The sequence below is a fragment of the Anser brachyrhynchus genome (genome assembly GCF_964034855.1).
Source record: "Anser brachyrhynchus genome assembly, chromosome: 1".
Lineage (NCBI taxonomy): Eukaryota > Metazoa > Chordata > Aves > Anseriformes > Anatidae > Anser > Anser brachyrhynchus.
In genome coordinates this window covers 103,387,168-103,404,947 of record NC_137694.1, presented here as the reverse complement: position 1 = coordinate 103,404,947, position 17,780 = coordinate 103,387,168, and the positions used below count along the sequence as shown (strand labels likewise).

Below are 17,780 nucleotides of genomic sequence, written 5' to 3'. Positions count from 1 at the left end.
TGCTTTAAATCATGATACGAATTGAAGTATTAAATAAAATAATGAAGTTGATTTTTTACCCTTCTTCCTGTCCAAAACTGATTTTTCCTAATTTGTCTGAATTACCCTGTCCTGTCTACATGTAGGAAACACACAAAATAACACTGCTGTGCACATTTCAGACTCTTATGTCTGCTGCAGTGCAGCATATGCTTGAACTCTCACTGGTTTTATTAAATAAATGACAATACGTGCAGCAGTGGTATTATTAGACTTAATGCTGATAGATTTTAATACTCCTCAGGCATCCTTCTTTATATGGTACAGCCTTTCCTGATAAAAGTTGTACGATAATATCGGTATATGAGCCTTTGTGTTTCCATAGGAACAATACAAACCTAAAGTATCTTCCTGTAAAAGGAAGGATATTTCCTGTTAAATGGGCATAGGAAAGTCATACTCTTGTCAAATCCATGGCACTTTCATTTTCATTATCTAAAATAATTCAAAGTAAGATGAGTTTACACTGATGATCTTTCCATTTGTGATGGAACTTTAGAAGTGCAGTCTTTCAATAAATTTGGAGAAACCATAGTTTAATTTCTATTTCAGTCAAAGCAGTGGCTTTCGTTTTGTAACCTTCTAATAATGGCCTTCAGTTTTTTGTTTTGTTTTGTGCTCTTTTGTTGTTGTTATTGTTGTTGTTTTGTTTTGTTTTGTGCTGAAAAACTTACCAGTCTAAAAGTATTTATTGACTTTCCAGTTTCTACTTTCATCTTGAAAGAAAAATAATGAGAAGAATACAGCAGCTGCAAATAATTTTGTGTTGATATTTTGAGTGTGCTGATATGACTGTAAATGTGAGCATGGGTACGTATGTGATCACAAAAGTGAGACCACAAACTGATCAAAGTTCTTCTTCCTTACAAATCGGTAGAATTTCCCTGTAGTTAGGTAGAGACTTTTTTTTAGAAGCAGAGAAGTCATTTTGTCATAAATGTATCAATGCATGTTGAATTCTGCCTGGATATTTGTTATAGTGAAGTCTATAGAGAATCTGGTCCTAACCTAGTCATGGGGCTGTGTTTCCAACAAGCATATTTATTCCAATAAGATTTACCACACACCTGTCACAGCCCTGACAGTATCTGAGTTCAGCTGAGCTACTCTCTTCCTCCTCAACATTTTCCTCAGAGCCCCTCTGATTTCTTTGTTCCTCAGGCTATAAATAAGGGGATATAGCAATGGAGTAACGTTGGTGTAGACCAGAGAAACCATCTTGTCTTGAGCTGGTGAGTAACTGGACTTAGGACGAATGTACATGAAGGTGGCACAACCATAGTGCAGCAAGGTGATGGCCAAGTGAGAAAAGCAGGTGGAAAAGGCCTTACTCCTCCCCAGGGAGGAGGTGACATGCAGCAAAGCAGCAGCAATGCAAACATAAGAAGTCAGGATTAGGAGAAAGGGAAGCAGCAGGAGGAGCACACAGGCAGCTAGCAGGGGCAGCTCAGGGGTGTAACTCTGAGTGCAGGCCAGGTGCAGCACAGCAGGGACATCACAGAAGAAGTGGTTGATACGATGTGACTGACAGAAAGGTAAGCGGAAAACAGCCACTGTCAACCCCAGGGCAACAGCAAAGCTTCCCAGGCAACATGCCACGGCCAGCCTGAAGCAGAGCCCCTCATTCATCACTGCTATGTAGTGAAGTGGCTGGCAGATGGCAACATAGCGGTCATACGACATGGCTACCAGGAGGAAGCATTCAGCCCCACCAAGTGCCACAAAAAAGTGCATCTGTGCAGCACAGCCAATGAAAGAAATGGTGCTGCCATCCACAACTATCAGGCTAAGGAGTGCCTTAGGGACAATGACTAAGGTATAGCAGAGTTCAATGACAGAGAGCTGACAGAGGAAGAAAAGCATGGGAGGGCGGGAAGGCTCCATAACCACTGCTACGAAGATCATCACATTCCCTGCCAGTGTGACTAGATGGACAATTAGAAAGATAAGGAAGAGGAAGACCCGCAGACAGAACAGCTCAGAGAAGCCAAGCAGGAGGAACTCCATGGTTGCATCAGTGCTCTCATTGTCCCTCTCCATGCAGCCTTCACATGGCATCTACAGGGAGAGAAACAGAAGGGAGATAGTTGAATTTGACCTGATGCCTGGCAATCAACTCACTCCATGTAGGAAAAAATGTTGCAATAGTGTAGAACCAAAGTAGTAAAGCTCATTGTGTGACTTTATGGGGAGGAAAGTGGTTTCATTTTAAAACAAAACTCATTTTACTCGGTCGTATTCACACACTTTCATGTCCTCAATCTCACAACCACCAAGGTACTTGTGCCCAAATGATCTGCTCAGGATTCTTTGCCATGAAACTGATGGTAAAGAATATCAGCTGTTAGGTCTTCATGACTTCTTCCAAATTGCTCTTAGGTTGACGACTGTGACATTGATGGCCTATTAATCTAGCTGCTATCAATACCTAGGTGCCCTTCTTTCAGACATTCTTCTGCTGCTCCTTCAGGAGCTTCCACTCCCAGGCAGACCCATTTGTCCTCTGCTCACACCAATATTACAGTTCTCTACATCTGTGCCAGGAATATAAAAGGACAAGCAGACAGTGGGCTGGAGCTTCTGCTCTACGATGTGACTCCAACTAAAGGAGATTTCAGGTGTTCACTGACTAACTCCTGACTTTCCCACGGTGGTTTTGTCTCAAAGTTCCTGGTGAAATGGAGTTTCAGATAGAAGAGGTCAATGACTAAACAAAAGGATTACAAAATCTGAGATGATATTTTGTCTGCTTATATCTTTTTGCCTGTCTCAGGCTTGTGGCATCAGAGTAACATAAACACACTTCCAAACTCAAACCCAGAGATGTCCATGGCAACATACTTTGTATAACAATTTATTTATTTTAATACAAAGCTAATATCCTGAACTTGGAGGGAATGCTTGTCAAAAGAAGAATAGAAAGTTCCTAGGAATATGGAGTGTAACAAACCTGCTGATGTTGAAAAGATCTATTAAATATGAGGACATAGAGAGCAGTATAGTAATAAATTACATATACTGGTCACGGGTGAGCAGTGCTCATTGCTCATGTGCACAGCATGTAAAGTAATATTTATTACAAGGGATGACTCTAATTCTTTCTACACTTGACTGTAAATCAGGAATAAAACCAGAGATTCCTTGAAGACTTCTGTTCACATGAAAAATCTATCAATATTTAAATATGAAAGAAGTTAGAAATTACATGAAATATTCCAATGCCATCAAGAGCAAATAGAAGAAATATGAAGTTGATGAAAAAAATACTAGTTGGAGAGAGGGATTTTCCTGAAAAGAAGACATCTCCAGAAAGAAATTATCAATAAAGTTGAGGAAGTGAATCTGATAAGCCTACACACCTTTGCACGATTCAAGACATCTGGGGACCCAAGTGAATAATGAAAACATCTACAGTTATATAACCTCGGGTGCAAATCTAGAAATAAAATCTCTGCTCTGGAGCATAAAACGTACACACAATAGCTATTCTAAACAGTCTGCCTATAAAGCTTGCATGACACTGAATGTAAGTAGTAGCTCTTGACAGAGAACAATAGATCTCAAGGCTGCTGACTCTATCACTGCACACCAGCTGGGGCTCCCTGCACTCCAGGTGCTAAGACTTTAAGAGTATTCTACTAAACACAAGACAAAGGAGTGGAGAGAAAATGGGTTTCCCTTATTTTCATTTGGAGCTGATCACTTCAGTGACAACATACCTTCTCAGGGTTAGAAGACAAGAAAATACAGACTTCTTCTTCTTGATGATGTGCCCTGTTCTGTCTGGGCTGACTGGGTTTCTCCCCCAGTCTGGAGTCCCTCTTATTGTGAGTGTTCCCTAGAGCCAATGTTTTCTTTCAGCATTTAATAATCATAATCTCTTCTCTTCCACAAGACCAACTTCCTTATATACTTTATAACACAAAGGTCTTTTCTCTTCACCACCGTCTCTGCCCTCCTACATGAATGACAGGCGGTTCCATTCCTCCCAAGGAAAGGGGGTTGCAGTTTTTCTGTAAACCAATCAACAAGATGTAGGTGAACCTTTAGAGGAAAGCAGTGTTCTAACGTCCTCGCTGAGGGTTGTTGCTGCTTCCACCAAGGCATCTGATTATTCACTGGGCTGGTTTGTACCCCAAATGGCAACAATTTACCTAACAGAATCCATTGCTGCTCTTTAAAATCAAGAGAATGTTTAAACCAAACTCACACTTAAAAGCAAAGTAAAACAAATACAAAAGCTTCAAAACAGCCTCTGGAACTATGTGTGGAATTTTCACCAATTCATACAGTCCGTTATTTCTTACTGAGTCAGATGAAATCACTGTTCAGCAATGACTGAGATTATTCAGACCCAATTTATATTTATTGACATTGCTACAATCATTCCTGGTCACTTACAATGAAATCATTAAAGAAATCCGTAGGCTCGTGTAAGTAAAGAGAGGCAACGTCAACATTTTTGACTGGCAAAATGGAACTATCTCCATTAACATAGCTTAGCATATATAGCATATAATTATGGTACATTAAGATTTTTCCCAGGACATGATTTAGAGAAAAGCTACAATTAAAAAACATTCTTCTGTAGTATTTTATGGATATGGCATGGTCAGTTTGAGACAAAATTGCCTTTGCACCAGTACAATCTAGGGACTGACTATTGGGAGCTTTGCAGAGAAAAACCTTCCAGTAGAGAGCAAGATGAACATGACCGAGGAAGACAGCATGAAGAGTAGCCACATACTGGGCTGCATTAACAAGACAATGACCAGGAGCTGAAGTGAAGTGATTATTCCCCTTTATCTGGCACATATGAGATCACATTTGGAACAGTGTCCCCTGTTGCAGTCCTCCATACAAGAGATATTACAACAAAATCAAGAGGAGCACATGATGTCCAAGGAGATGCTGCGGAAGTTAGGTTTGTTCAGCTTGGTGAATAGGAGGCTGTCCTGGTTTTGGCTAGGATAAGAGTTAATTATCCTCCTTGTAGCTGGTATGGTGCCATGTTTTGGATTGAGGATGAGAATAATGTTGATAACACACTGACATTTTAATTGTTGCAGAAACACTAAGCCAAGGACTTTTCAGCTTCTCACACCACCCTGATAGTGAGGAGGCCGGGGGTACACAAGGAGCTGAGAGGGGACAGAAACAGCGGGCTGCAAAGTGCTGTGTAGTGCTTAGCTGCCTGCTGGGTTAAACCACAACAGAGGCCAAAGGGGGATATAAATGATGACTTCAGCTAGTTGTTGTGGGACTAAATGGACAACAGAGCCAGAACCCTCTCAGAAGGACATGGTGAAATAGTTGAACACTGGAACAGGTGCCCCAAGAAACGGGTATCTAATGTTTGGAGATGTTCACAAATCACCTGGACAAGGCTGTGAGCAACCTGATATAGCTCTGGAGCTAGTTCTGCTGGAAGCAGGGGGTTAGTCTAGAGACCTCCAGAGGTCCCTTTCCACCTAAATCTTTCTCTGAGTCTATGACTTTTTTCCACTTTCATCAGACTTCCAGTATGGACAGGAACAGAAAGAACTGTGTGTACCTGGGGAGCTTTACTGTCACAAGCTGAAATACTTGTGGAGTTCCTCAAAGGCAAGTAACTGGGATTCTGTAGTGTCACAATTTTGAAATAGGACAGAACTTAAATACCATATTTGTATTTAAACATTTTTTACTCTTTTTTAAACTTGTCACGTAACTTGTGGAACTAAAGCCCGACAGTGGAATTTATCCTCTTGTGTCTCTCAGTTTGTTTCCTTTACTTTCAACTTTTAAACCTTTTTTTTTATTATTATTTCAAATTCTTCCCCTACATTTCTTCTGTTTAAGATGTTGTAAACAATTCAGGGCACAGAATATCCTTAAAGCATTTGCAGAACTGAATTTTGAATCTGGATGGAAATTCTAGATACTATTATATAATAACCAATAAAGCCACAACCCTGGAAACTCTGTCTGTGGCATGTCGGTCTTTGATGCTGCAACTGGAGTAAATGCCAGGAGCTGGTTATTTTATAATTCTACCTGGCAAATAAGTGGAAGTAAATCTTTAGAGTAAAGCATCTGTTTTAGTCAAATGCTTTGCTCCCTCTACCAAGTTCTGTGAAAATTCCAGAACATCAGCTGATTAACTTATGTATAGTTTCACTTTGTGTTATAAAATAAAATTCAGCGTTTTGCATGCTATTTCTTTCTTTATATTTATGCTCTTCTCTAACTGAAACTGCAGGAGAAATTCTGCTACCTCAGTAACAATGTAAAAATAATTACAAGGAACTATTTTGAAAAATTGGTTCCATCTTTCTCATATTCACTTTGCCCCTTTCTGCTGATAGACTAGAAGAGAAACTAGGTGAGTAAGCACATACCCAGGAACCAATACCACATAGTCAGCAGTAATATGCACTATTTTTTTTAATGCAGTGTTTGGCCTTACACTAAAATAAGTAAGGCAAATTATTGTTTCAGTTTGTGTGTGTGCAGATAAGCTGTCAGTTATTAACATGCAACTTACCCCTCCCTGCAATGTTTCAACAAACACCTACACGTTACCTCTAAAGCATGGTTCACTGACTGAACAGGGGTGCATTACCTGGAATTAGGTACGTATCCCAGTGCCAGAATGCATAGCAACAAGACAAGCAGCTTGCAGGAGAGGAAGAGAATATGCATGACAGAGTGGCTCCATACTTCCTCCTCTAGCCCACATCTTTCAGGTTCCCAGCATTTTCACTGCATCGGCTTTGCCAAATTCATAATAGATTAATAAAAGCTGCATGTTTGCATGCCTTGAGTCTGGAGCATGTTAGAGTTATGCACCTTCTTACTGCAGAGTTTGGCCCCATTCTCCTCCCCCGCATTCTCTGTAGCAATGTTTGTGATTTTTTTTCAGTATACCTTCAAGGCTTTGGGACTGGCCTGCCTTAGCCCAAATTTGTATAAAGAGTTACTTGGAATCCAGGTATGGTTAATGAATCACATCATATCTGTTTCTATCAACAATTGCAACATACTTCAGAGGATGTTCCTGTCCATCTTCAGAAAAACACGCAACACTGGGCTTGCCTACCCACTTCTGTGAATCATCAGCCTGCTCCAAGAAGGACAAGAAAAATGATAAAGTTGCCAGGTGAGCATTACTTGTGTTCACAAATAGAAGCTTCTTTGTTATTCAGAAAAATTATGGTGACTTATCTGACTAGAGAAATTAAGGCAGTTTTAAGGTGAGTTTCTTGAATTGGTTTTGGTGAATAATGAAATGTAAGATTCACTTTAATGGCAATCTGATGTTAGTAATGTGAAAATAAATATTAGTGTCATTTGAGAAAGTGTATTTGTGACAGAGTAAGGCTGATTATGATCAGGGTGTAGCTAAGCCAGGTTCTGGAAACTGCAGCATCTTGAAAGAAATTTTTTAACATGTAGTGGATCCCCATTCTGTAGTCAAGAGAAGTCAAGAAAAATCACAGAGGCAAGGCACTGAAACAATTGCACATAGACTTGTGGAGAAACAGTGTTTCTTCATTTCTGTAATACACAGAGCTTTCCTGGAACTGGGAACTGAAAAGTAGGATGACTGATAGTAATTTGCCTTCATGAGAAAAAGCATCACCTTGCTCCCATTGATTTTCTATTGTTTGGTTTGGTAAACACTGCCAGGGAACTCGCTCTGGAAAAAATATTGAACCATAAACCAACCAATAAAAATAATAAAAATAAATAAATAAAGAAAGAAGGGTAGGCAGCCTAGCAGCTGACTTCTCTTGGTTTGTTAAAGGTGGGGTATCTTTTTCACTTCTTTGTACTTACTCATACTCTAACCCAGCCAAGGGCACTGTCCTGCATCTCTGCTAAGAAAATGATATCATGATATCATAGTATATCATTTAATACTATCATAAGCATGCAAGCTTTTCCTAGTCAGAAAAACATGAAGTCACTGAAAGAAAACTGATCTAGAACTGGAGAAAGAAAGGGCAAATCTAAAACAGAAAATAAAGAAAGAGAGGATGAAAAGATTTAAACAGAAAATGACAAGTGAAAATGTTTGAAAAAGGCAGGCAATCTGAAAATTAACCTACAGGCTCTGGAAAATATTAACTTAAACAACTTAAACTCCTGTAGTTAAGGTAAGAAAGAAGGTGAAGAAACTAAGGAAGGCTGACATACAGAAGAGATATCTAAGTGTGGTTGTTTTGTTTTGTTTTGTTTTGTTTTGTTTTTTGGTCTGATTAAGAACTATCTTCATGATTACTCTGGAATTTCATTTTTTCTATTCATCTGATTGTTTCTGTGAAGGTTTCTATACAAATGTCCTCAGCTTTTCACGGCACTTCAGAGGATGCCATAGCACTTAATTCTGAAAAACTTAACCTGCCTGTTAGCTGTCCTATTCAACTTTTCCTCTAATAATGTGACAGCTACCCACATAAGGTCTCACTGTGACCACTCTACCTCAGCTACAAAGTCAGTCAAGTCCTTGACAAGATGATTCCATGAGACTAAGATGACTCAACAACACCAAAAAAGGGCATGGCTCCATATTGCTGAAGGGCAAGAGAACAAGTATGAAACAGTTGCATACAAAACCAGACAAGACTGAAAAAAATGCCAGAAATACTGGGCTGGGAAAGAGGAAAGAGAGACGGACCACTCTGAGAACAAAAAGTGTGAAAGCACATCTCACATATTTGAAAGGAGTACATGCATAAAACCAGATAATGTTAAAGAGGGATGCAGTCACTTTCACATCAACTCCGGAAGCAAAGCCCTTCCCCATTGTTCAAAATGAGTTGTTGACCTTTTAGAGAAGATATCTTCAGAGTACAACTCTTAATGTTATTGAAAGTTAGTTTCAGATTCATTTGGGCAACTTTGTGGGAGTCTCTATGGATTTAATTGAAAGTTTGTTGGTTTTATTTTTGTTGTTTTAACAGTCAGCTGATAACCTGCAGCCTGAGGGGCTCATCTGGAAAGGAAAAGAGTATCTGCATCTCCCACAGTCTTTGAAGAAGCTCAGCAGTGCTCAGCTGCTCTTGGGACTTGGATCACAGCACACTGGGGCCTTGCTGAAACTCAATGATGTTGACATCTAAAAATTGTGTATTTATTGCCTCTTTTTGTTCCCTGTGCAATGGTAAATGAGGCCTTGTTCCACCTGTGCTCTTCCTTAGGGTGGTGGTGGCTGAGATACTCCATCTGGGGACATCATTTGTTTCTACTTAATTTGACCTGATGCAACTGTGGCTCCTGGGAGGGATGGAAGAAAAGCTCGTTCTTTTCTGAAGTTTTCCATAGGTGGCGCCATCCCAAGCTGATGATGCACACACTCCATCCCCAGCGTACCCATGCTACTCCCACTTTTCCCTCCTCCCGTGTCATATTTGTCCACCTAGGTTATTGTTTTACATCTATGTCTCTTAGGACCTCAGGGCTCATTTTCAGGGTAGTAAGGCATATAACTGTTAGACCAACATGTTTTTCCAGAGCAGCTTATTGCAGAAAGTAAGCCCTGCTAACCAGTATTTTAAACTTAATGCAAAAACTCCAGAACTGGAGTTCATCTAGACAGAGTAACTGGTAAACGATCAATATATGTGTAGTCAGAGAAAGCAGGTGGGCCATAGAATCCGTTCTAGCACTGAACTTTGGAGGTTGTTACAAGCTGTGTTTCAAGCACCTTTGCTGGAGAAGGTGAAAGAAAAGAGCATCTGTTACTAATGGTGGACAAAACCTACATCTTAGAAACCATATATAGCTCAATCAAAGAGCCATGTAGTTCTTGACTTCAGCATTCTTTACCAACATTTCTGCTTGTTCTCTCACATAAAGAATGCATTATATACTTCTTTTATTGTTTCTTGTGTTTACAACATCTCTCTATTCTTACCTACTAAAAGTGCAAAACCTAAAATGTCTCGGTGAGAATTCAGCAAACTTAATACAAAGTCAAGCAGTACAACACCACAACAGAATAAAGTGTGAGTTGCATTAAAATGATAGTAGTGCAGGTCTGCATGAACACAGGTTTACAAGAAATAGTTTTGAGATAAGTAGATATAAGGAAGACAGACTTTTAACAGCATTTCTGCATGAGAACCTGTTAGAGATAGGAGATACAAACCTCAGAATACAGGGAACCTTGTCTAGAGATGTGACTGTATTTAATTTCTTCACTTTACTTCATGGGTGACCAAAGTCCTGATCTGAAAGGAGAAACAACCTGGTAGTACAAAATCATGAGGTGTGTGGAGGAAGAAGGGTACAGTAGCCCTATATTTCTTGTGCTGAGTAGGTAACCAAGACCAATCAGTTTCACTGTTCATTTTCATTCAGTTTTGCTATTGTATCTCCCCCAACACAAATAATTGGTAAGTGAGATGATATTGAACCTTCACTGTAAACACGGGACAAACAAGATCAAGCCCTGGTCACCTTCTGGAGGGCTCTTTGACAATATCAGATGATTTGTGTTTGGCTAGACTCTCTGGAACCTTGTGTGGCACCTTGCTTTACAGTGCTGACAAACACTCAGGCTGACAAAGTCACTGATCCCATCCTGGCAGGGGACCTGTGGGCACATTTACTTTTAACAAGAGACCATGTTCATATTTACATGCTTGCTAACCAGAACAGCAGAACTAGGCCTGGGATGGGCAACCTAAAACGTGCTACTACTGGCGCCCCTAATATTTTCTAGACCTTATTTTCATGGACCTATTTGGTGCAAAGACTTGTATTTTGAAATAAACTGCTTCTTAGAGCGCATGCTACCTGAGAAACACATCTATGGCTTTATATTCAAACACTAAGAAGAATTTTTACATATTCAGTTTTAGTAGCTTTTGTTTATTAGCAAAACCTAATTTACCATTATTATGGAACATAGCCCAAAGATCTTGTGAGCAACAAACAAAGCAAGGTACTCAAATGTTCTTTCAGACTGATGAATAAGAAATGAAATGAATAACGTGGATATGAGACTGAAACACTCTCCATCTCTACAGAGCTCTTCACAAAATCACAGAAACCAAAGAATCTATAACAGAAGATCCAGCCTCCTACTCAGAGCTGGAGAATCATTAATACCACATCACATTACCATGGTCTTGCCTAACTGAGTCTTCGAAACCTCCAAGGCTGGAGATTCCTTCACCACTTTGGATACCAATTCAAATGCTACAGTGTCCCTTGGTGAAAAAGTTTTTCCTGAAGTCCAACCAGAACCTCCCAAGCTGTGATTTACAATCTGTTACTGTTGATTTAATGGAGCTGGCATAAACTTCTGCTATTCAGAACTTGCAGGGGGAGAGGGGAGAAAGAGGGAAGAGGGTAGCAGGACTGGTAGGAGCAAAAGCAAAATCAGTACATTAAGAAAAGTTGGAAAACATCCTGTTAGGACAACATAAAGGGAGAATAACTTTTTTTTTTTTTTTTTTAATTAAGTCACAAGGTGAAAGCATTGAAGGAGGAGAGGCAGAGAAGTCTAGATCTTCTTTAAAGAAAGCACCATGTAAATGCAGTACCTTCCTTTGAACTGCTGTGTCCCTTAGCCATTAGTCTTTCTGTGCTGAGCAACTGCATTTGAACTAGTACTGAAATGATGTTCTCATGCCTGAACCCTACTTTCTTCTGTGTGGTAATGGGCGTGGTGGTTTTACCTTTCTGGGCAGCTGAGCTCCACCACAACCACTCTCTCACTCCCCCTTCTCAAAGGGAAAGGGGGAGATTAATAAAATTTATTACATAGTACTAACAAGCTAGACAAACAAAACTAAAAACACCTTTCCCCCATCCCCCCTCTTCCACCTTCTATCCCTGAGCAGCACAAGGGAACAGGGGAATGGGGGCTGTGGTCATTCCCTAACGCTTCGTCTCCACTGCTCCCTCACGGTCACTCTCTGCCCCTGCTCCACGTGGGGTCCCTCCCACGGATGCCGTCCTTCCTGAACTGAGCCTGTGGGGGCTGCCCACAGGCAGCAGCTCTTCAAGAACTGCTCCCACATGGCTCTCTACCACGGGATCCATCCCCCAGGAGCAAACTGCTCCAGCATGGGTGCCCCACGGGCAGCAGCTTCCCCCAGGCCCCTTGCTCCTGCGTGGGCTCCTCTCCATGGGCTGCAGCTCCGGCCCAGGGCCTGCTCCTGTGGGGGTTCTCCATGGGCCACAGCCTCCTCCAGGCCACATCCACCTGCTCCACTGGGGGCTCCTCCGTGGGCTGCAGCATGGAGATCTGCTCCACAGTGGTACACCATGGCCTGCAGGAGGACAGCCATGGTCCTCACCACAGGCTGCAGGAGAACTTCAGCTCCAGTGCCTGGAGCACGTCTCCCCCTCCTTCACAGACCTTGGTGTCTGCAGGGCTGTTTCTCACTCCTCACCCTCCCAGCTGCTGTTGTGCAGCAGGTTTTTCCCTTTCTTAAATCTGCTCTCAAAGAAGTGCAACCAGTATCAGTCAATGGCTCAGCTTTGGCTACCAGCAGGTCCCTTTGGAGCCTGCTGAAAATGGCCCTTATCTAACATGAGGCAGCTCCTGGACTCTTCTCACAGAGGCCAGTCCTGCAGCCCCCCCACTACCAAAACTGTGCCACATAAACCCAGTACAATGGGGCAAGGGCTTGGCAGGTAGAGACTCTTGAATAAATAGCAATGACTTGAGCTGAGCTGACCATAACTAGCTGTGTAGTGAAACAGACTTCAGCCCTCGGTATGTACAGTTTTATTCCCGCTTCCATTTTGGTTTCTGTACAGACAGACGGACCTAGTATGTGTGGCAAACATCTTGTACTCCTGGGAGATACACAAAGCGAAGTTTTGTTTATAATTCTTCCTTTGCCTTTTTTCTGTAACCTCATTAATCAACATATCTGTCACTCACTACTTTAAGGTCACAGTGGTTAGGTCTTCAGAATAAAAGATCAGTCAGTTCAAAGGGGCTACAGATATGAAAGTTCATCAATGAGACAAATGAACAGAAAGCTGGGTGTACAATTTTATTTTTTTTTTTTCTGTATCATCAGAAGTGCACTAATGGACAACGTTTTCCCTCTGAGGATCTGGACAAATGAAAATCATCACACAGCAGCTCTTATGGTCTCAAGAGACAAGTAGTCAACCGGTGAAGGTGATCCTACTATTTACACTATATCAGATAAAGCTATACTCACCAGCCTCATATGCTTGAATACAATTGTAGTTACAGTTAGGACAGGCCAACTATGTCTTTAAAGAATATGAGATTACAGAAATCTATTAAACTCCAGCTGGAAATATCAGAGATGAAACCATGTAAAGTTTGCATGCTATTAAACACTGATTTTATTAATTCTGGATTTTGATAGATAGAACAGCTTTTAGGTGCCTGAAAAGGATAGGGTTCATGTCATCTAAGTTAGAGAGGTCACAAAGATAAGAGTCTTGATATGCACCTCTCAACACTTCTGCCACATACTAAAATCAGAAGATCAACTTCATTTGAATCAATAATGCATATAATTGTATTTAACAATTAAATATATATATATATATTTCAACATGCTCCAATTTAAGGCTTTCAGTTTTACCAAAATGGGGCAACAATCTTTTTTTCACTTCCACTTCACTTCACTTTTTTCGCTTTCTCAACTCACTACTTGCCCTGTCTGATTTTGGAAGCTGAATGACTGTTCCCAGAAGAACTGTTCCTTTCCTGGTGAACATTCTTGCTACAAATTTTCATTTCAGGAGGTTTTGTTCATCTTAAACTTAAATAATAATAATAATAATAATAATAATAATAATAATAATAATAATTTAAAAGCGGGGGCAGAAATTGAGGGCAATGGATTAATGGAAATGCTGTATGGTGGTTAGTACACAAAGTAAAAGTTATGACTCTACTTTTCAATTAGCTATGCATATTGAATGGACAGCAAAAGGTCACCCTGAAAATAAATGGTGAAGTCACTGGGAACAAAGATTTGTAAACGTCTTACATCAGGCCCAAATCAAAATTAGCATGGGAAAAGTTTGACTAGACCAAGACTGAGTGTTGCTACTTGTTTTATGGTATTTTTCTTAAAAGGGGAAAATCTAGGGAAAAACAGGAATTTTGAAAATTATTGCAGAGGAAGGTGAATAGGGAGAATAGTGTGCTGACATTCAGACAAATAAATGAATCAAAATCATTTTTTGTACTACAGTGAGGAAGAAAACCTGAATTCTGAAAATTCAGGAGTAGGAGCCTTTCTGTGTAGTCAACTGAGTCTGTAAGGTTTGATGCTGTTGCCAGCATTAGGCAGATGTTCACATCTCTACCCAGAAACAATAATGTCTGTTAGGATTAATTTTTTTTTTTGTGATTCACTTTAGTCCAGGAATGGTCTCAAAAGAGTATGTTACTTAAAACTGTAAACACAAGCTTTTGTTTGCCAGTGAAACCTAAAGCCAAATTCAGAATTACAGCAATTGAACTGGTAAGGAATACTGTTACCATTGTAGAAAATAAGTAAGATGTCACAACTTTGCAGTGCTGTAATTAGCATTATATTTAGATGGAGGACTTGGCTGTCTATACTTGTTTTATGTAAGACCTGGCAGTGTTACGTGTGGATATTATTGAAGTACCTTGTCTAAGGCAGCCTGTGTGGTTGGGCATGTCATTGTCTTTAGCAAGTGTATGTGTGTGTCTCTGAGATACATGCCTAACCTCGTTACTGGTCACTTTTTAAGAGCCATCTCTTAGGAATGCAGGAAAAGGCAATTCTCATACGTCAGAAGTCAAGCAAGTGAGGCAGAAATTTGGCTTGTGATTTCAACTGTGATTTCTAAATACTACATCATCTCATATCGAGATAAAAAAGGTTTAGCAGTAGAAGACAATAAATTGTTAGTATGATCAGTGCCTTAAGATACAATCAATTTTGTGTTTGGCCATGATGATAGCAATATCAGCATGCTCACAAAGACTTTAAGTCTGGTTGAGTGTCACAAATGGAATTATACACTTCTGTCATGGGAGAGAAGCAGCAATATATTTATTGATATAATGAAGTGCCCTAACAAAGCTTAATCATAGAATCATAGAATCATAGAATGGCCTGGGTTGAAAAGGACCTTAAAGATCATCTAGTTTCAACCCCCCTGCTCTGGGCAGGGTTGCCAACCACTAGAGCAGGCTGCCCAGAGATGCACCCAGCCTGGCCTTGAATGCCTCCAGGGATGGGGCATCCACAACCTCTCTGGGCAACCCATTCCAGTGCCTCACCACCCTCTGAGTGAAAAACTTTCTCCTAATTTCCAACCTAAATCTCCCCTGTCTTAGTTTAAAACCATTCCTCTTTGTCCTATCACTACCAACACATGTAAACAGGTGTTCTCCCTCCTGTTTATACACTCCCTTTGAGTACTGGAAGGCTGCAATGAGGTATCCCCGGAGCCTTCTCTTCTCCAAGCTAAACAAGCCCAGTTCCCTCAACCTTTCTGCATAGGAGAGGTGCTCCAGCCCTCTGATCATCTTATTGGCCCTCCTCTGGACCCATTCCAAGATGACGGTGACTTACCAAGATCACATTGAGTGACATCACATTGAGTCATGCCTGAGACTAATGTTACTGACAAATGAAAATGGAAGGAAATAAAACCTATCAGAAGACTTTGAAAACTTTTTCACTGATCTGACTGGGTGAGCCATTCTCTTAATACGTAGAAAGCTCATCATAATTCATCATATAAGGGCAATATTTATCTGTCAAACCACAAACAATCCATAAAATACAGCCATTGTTGCCTGCAATATCTTCTTTATTGGTAACAATGCAAAATGGAATAGAAGAAAAAATGCAGAGGTCGTTGTGAATCAAGAGCATTGTAAAGAAGAATATAAAGTCAGCAATTCTGGTTATACACTATATATGTGTTTATGCATATAACAACAGAAGCAACATGCAACACTTTCACATTACATGGTTTAGTACTTTGGAATGCTAGTTACAGGTTTAATAGGTTACACACCCCTGGCACGTCTCTTATCATTGAGGTTTTTTTTCATATGACTAAATATGATAGCTCTTACATTCAGTGGCATCATGGGGAAGGAGAACAGCGCAAGACAGGATTGAGAAATACACATCTGCAGCATAGCATAAAAGAGAGCTCTCCCATTCAGTATTTCTATGGCATAAGGGGAAATAAAAAAAGCAGAGAGATCTAGGTTCCATCCTATTTGCTAGGGCTACATCTACCCTTAGGACTTCAGAATTTGCAGTCCATCAGTAACCATACCTTCCAGGGAGAAGGGGACGCAGAAATGAAAGCTTGTCATTGAAATTGATTGCTCTGTAACTTGGAAGGTGTTCATGCTCTCGTGCAATGTAGCGAAAACCACTTCCATCGCTATGTTCACACAAGAGCCAGACACCTCGCTGGACTTTGTGAGAAGACGCCATGTCATTGTAATGACCCCTAGCCAAATTGGTTGCTTCTGTTATCACCTTGCTCTTCCCTTGATATTGGTCATGTTCATAGATAGTGATCTGTGGATTGTGCAAATTTTCAGTAATCAACATCAGAGAAGTGATTTTGTCATTCATCTCTCTACCAACAAAGCTATGCTCTCCCTCCTCAAATACCGTTAACCGGCCTCTATAGTTGTCATGCTCATAAGCCACCCAAGGCTGCCCAATCACTTTCACTGAGGAGATACAGTCATTCCAATCTATATCTTTCAGATTGGCAACGTCTCTGGTGAGTTCTTTGGAGTACCCCTGGAAGTTGGCATGCTCATAAATGATGATTTTCCCCATCTCAGCAGTGTTTCCGTAATTTGGACTTGTTGCTGTAGAAGTTAGATGACAGCCTGCAGAAAAGGAAAATAGAAAGCAAACAATACTTGTAAGAAACCTTTCCACAAAAGACAGAAGACAATGGAGCAGAAAAAAGAAGAATGGGACAATTAAAACAGTTCTAGCAAAGAATGAATAAAACAGCTGCTGGACAAGACTGAGTAAATGATGTAGAAATTTGAATTTGGAAGAAAAAATTAAGAGTGAAATGAGATGTGCATCAAATCTATTGGGTCTTAGTTGTGTTTATTGGTTTACGTATGTGTTCAAATGACATCTAAGTTTAGTATCTTATTGGAATATCCTATTCAATAAATAATTAAATAAAATAAAGGACTGGTGATGAGTGTGGGGGCCTGGAGAGGGCTGTCCTAGAAAACCCTCTTGGAGACTGCCAACATTCAAGCTACCCTTGGAGTAAATTAAAGTGACATAAAACTTTTCAATCAATTGTTTGGTGTTATTAGCTTTTAGCAAAAGTTAATAAAATAGCAAAATCTATTCTCGCAGAAATTGATTAAACCTTGTAATCTATAATGGGAGCTATTTAAATCTTGTTATTTCACAAAGGGCTGAATAGCCCATAGCATAGGAGAGAGAGAGGAAGATAGAGAAAGATAGAGGTAGAGGAAAGGTCCAGATTACCACCCTGGGTTCCAGCGACGTCTCTGGTCCAGTTCCTGTTCTTTCTGCGATGGTGGTGGGTGCACGCAAAGCCCTTCTGAGTCGCACTATTTATAAGCTGGACCCAACTCCAGTTCCCACTTTGTATACTAATTACAGCTAGTCCCCACCTCCAGTTCCTGCTTTGTATGGTACTATGTGCAGCCTGTGTCCCACAATCTTCTTGAGGGGAGGGAGGAATTGGGGGGGAAGAGGAGGGCTTGCTAGAGCCTTTTCTACTGCAAC

General features: G+C 40.5%; 2 protein-coding genes and 1 long non-coding RNA gene across 3 annotated transcripts in view; 1 reads left to right on the top strand and 2 right to left on the bottom strand.

The window, feature by feature from the left end:
- Positions 1–14,414, top strand: part of LOC308198164 — a 39,789-nt gene extending 25,375 nt beyond the window's left edge. Inside the window, exons 2-4 of the long non-coding RNA XR_013953672.1 lie at positions 6,944–7,012; positions 7,093–7,180; positions 8,988–14,414. This is a non-coding gene — a long non-coding RNA (uncharacterized lncRNA). The remainder of the gene's footprint in view (positions 1–6,943; positions 7,013–7,092; positions 7,181–8,987) is intronic.
- On the bottom strand, positions 794–2,471 carry LOC308187984 (olfactory receptor 10AC1-like). The gene has a single exon (XM_080576460.1). It carries the CDS (start codon positions 2,095–2,097, stop codon positions 1,096–1,098), a length of 1,002 nt encoding a protein of 333 aa, XP_080432586.1. The 5' UTR covers positions 2,098–2,471; the 3' UTR covers positions 794–1,095.
- A 1,884-nt stretch (positions 14,415–16,298) lies between the features above and the next one.
- Positions 16,299–16,832, bottom strand: LOC308187661 (epidermal differentiation-specific protein-like; the record flags this gene model as incomplete). Its single annotated transcript, XM_080575851.1, has 1 exon — positions 16,299–16,832. One exon carries the CDS (start codon positions 16,830–16,832, stop codon positions 16,299–16,301), a length of 534 nt encoding a protein of 177 aa, XP_080431977.1.
- Positions 16,833–17,780: the final 948 nt, after the last annotated feature.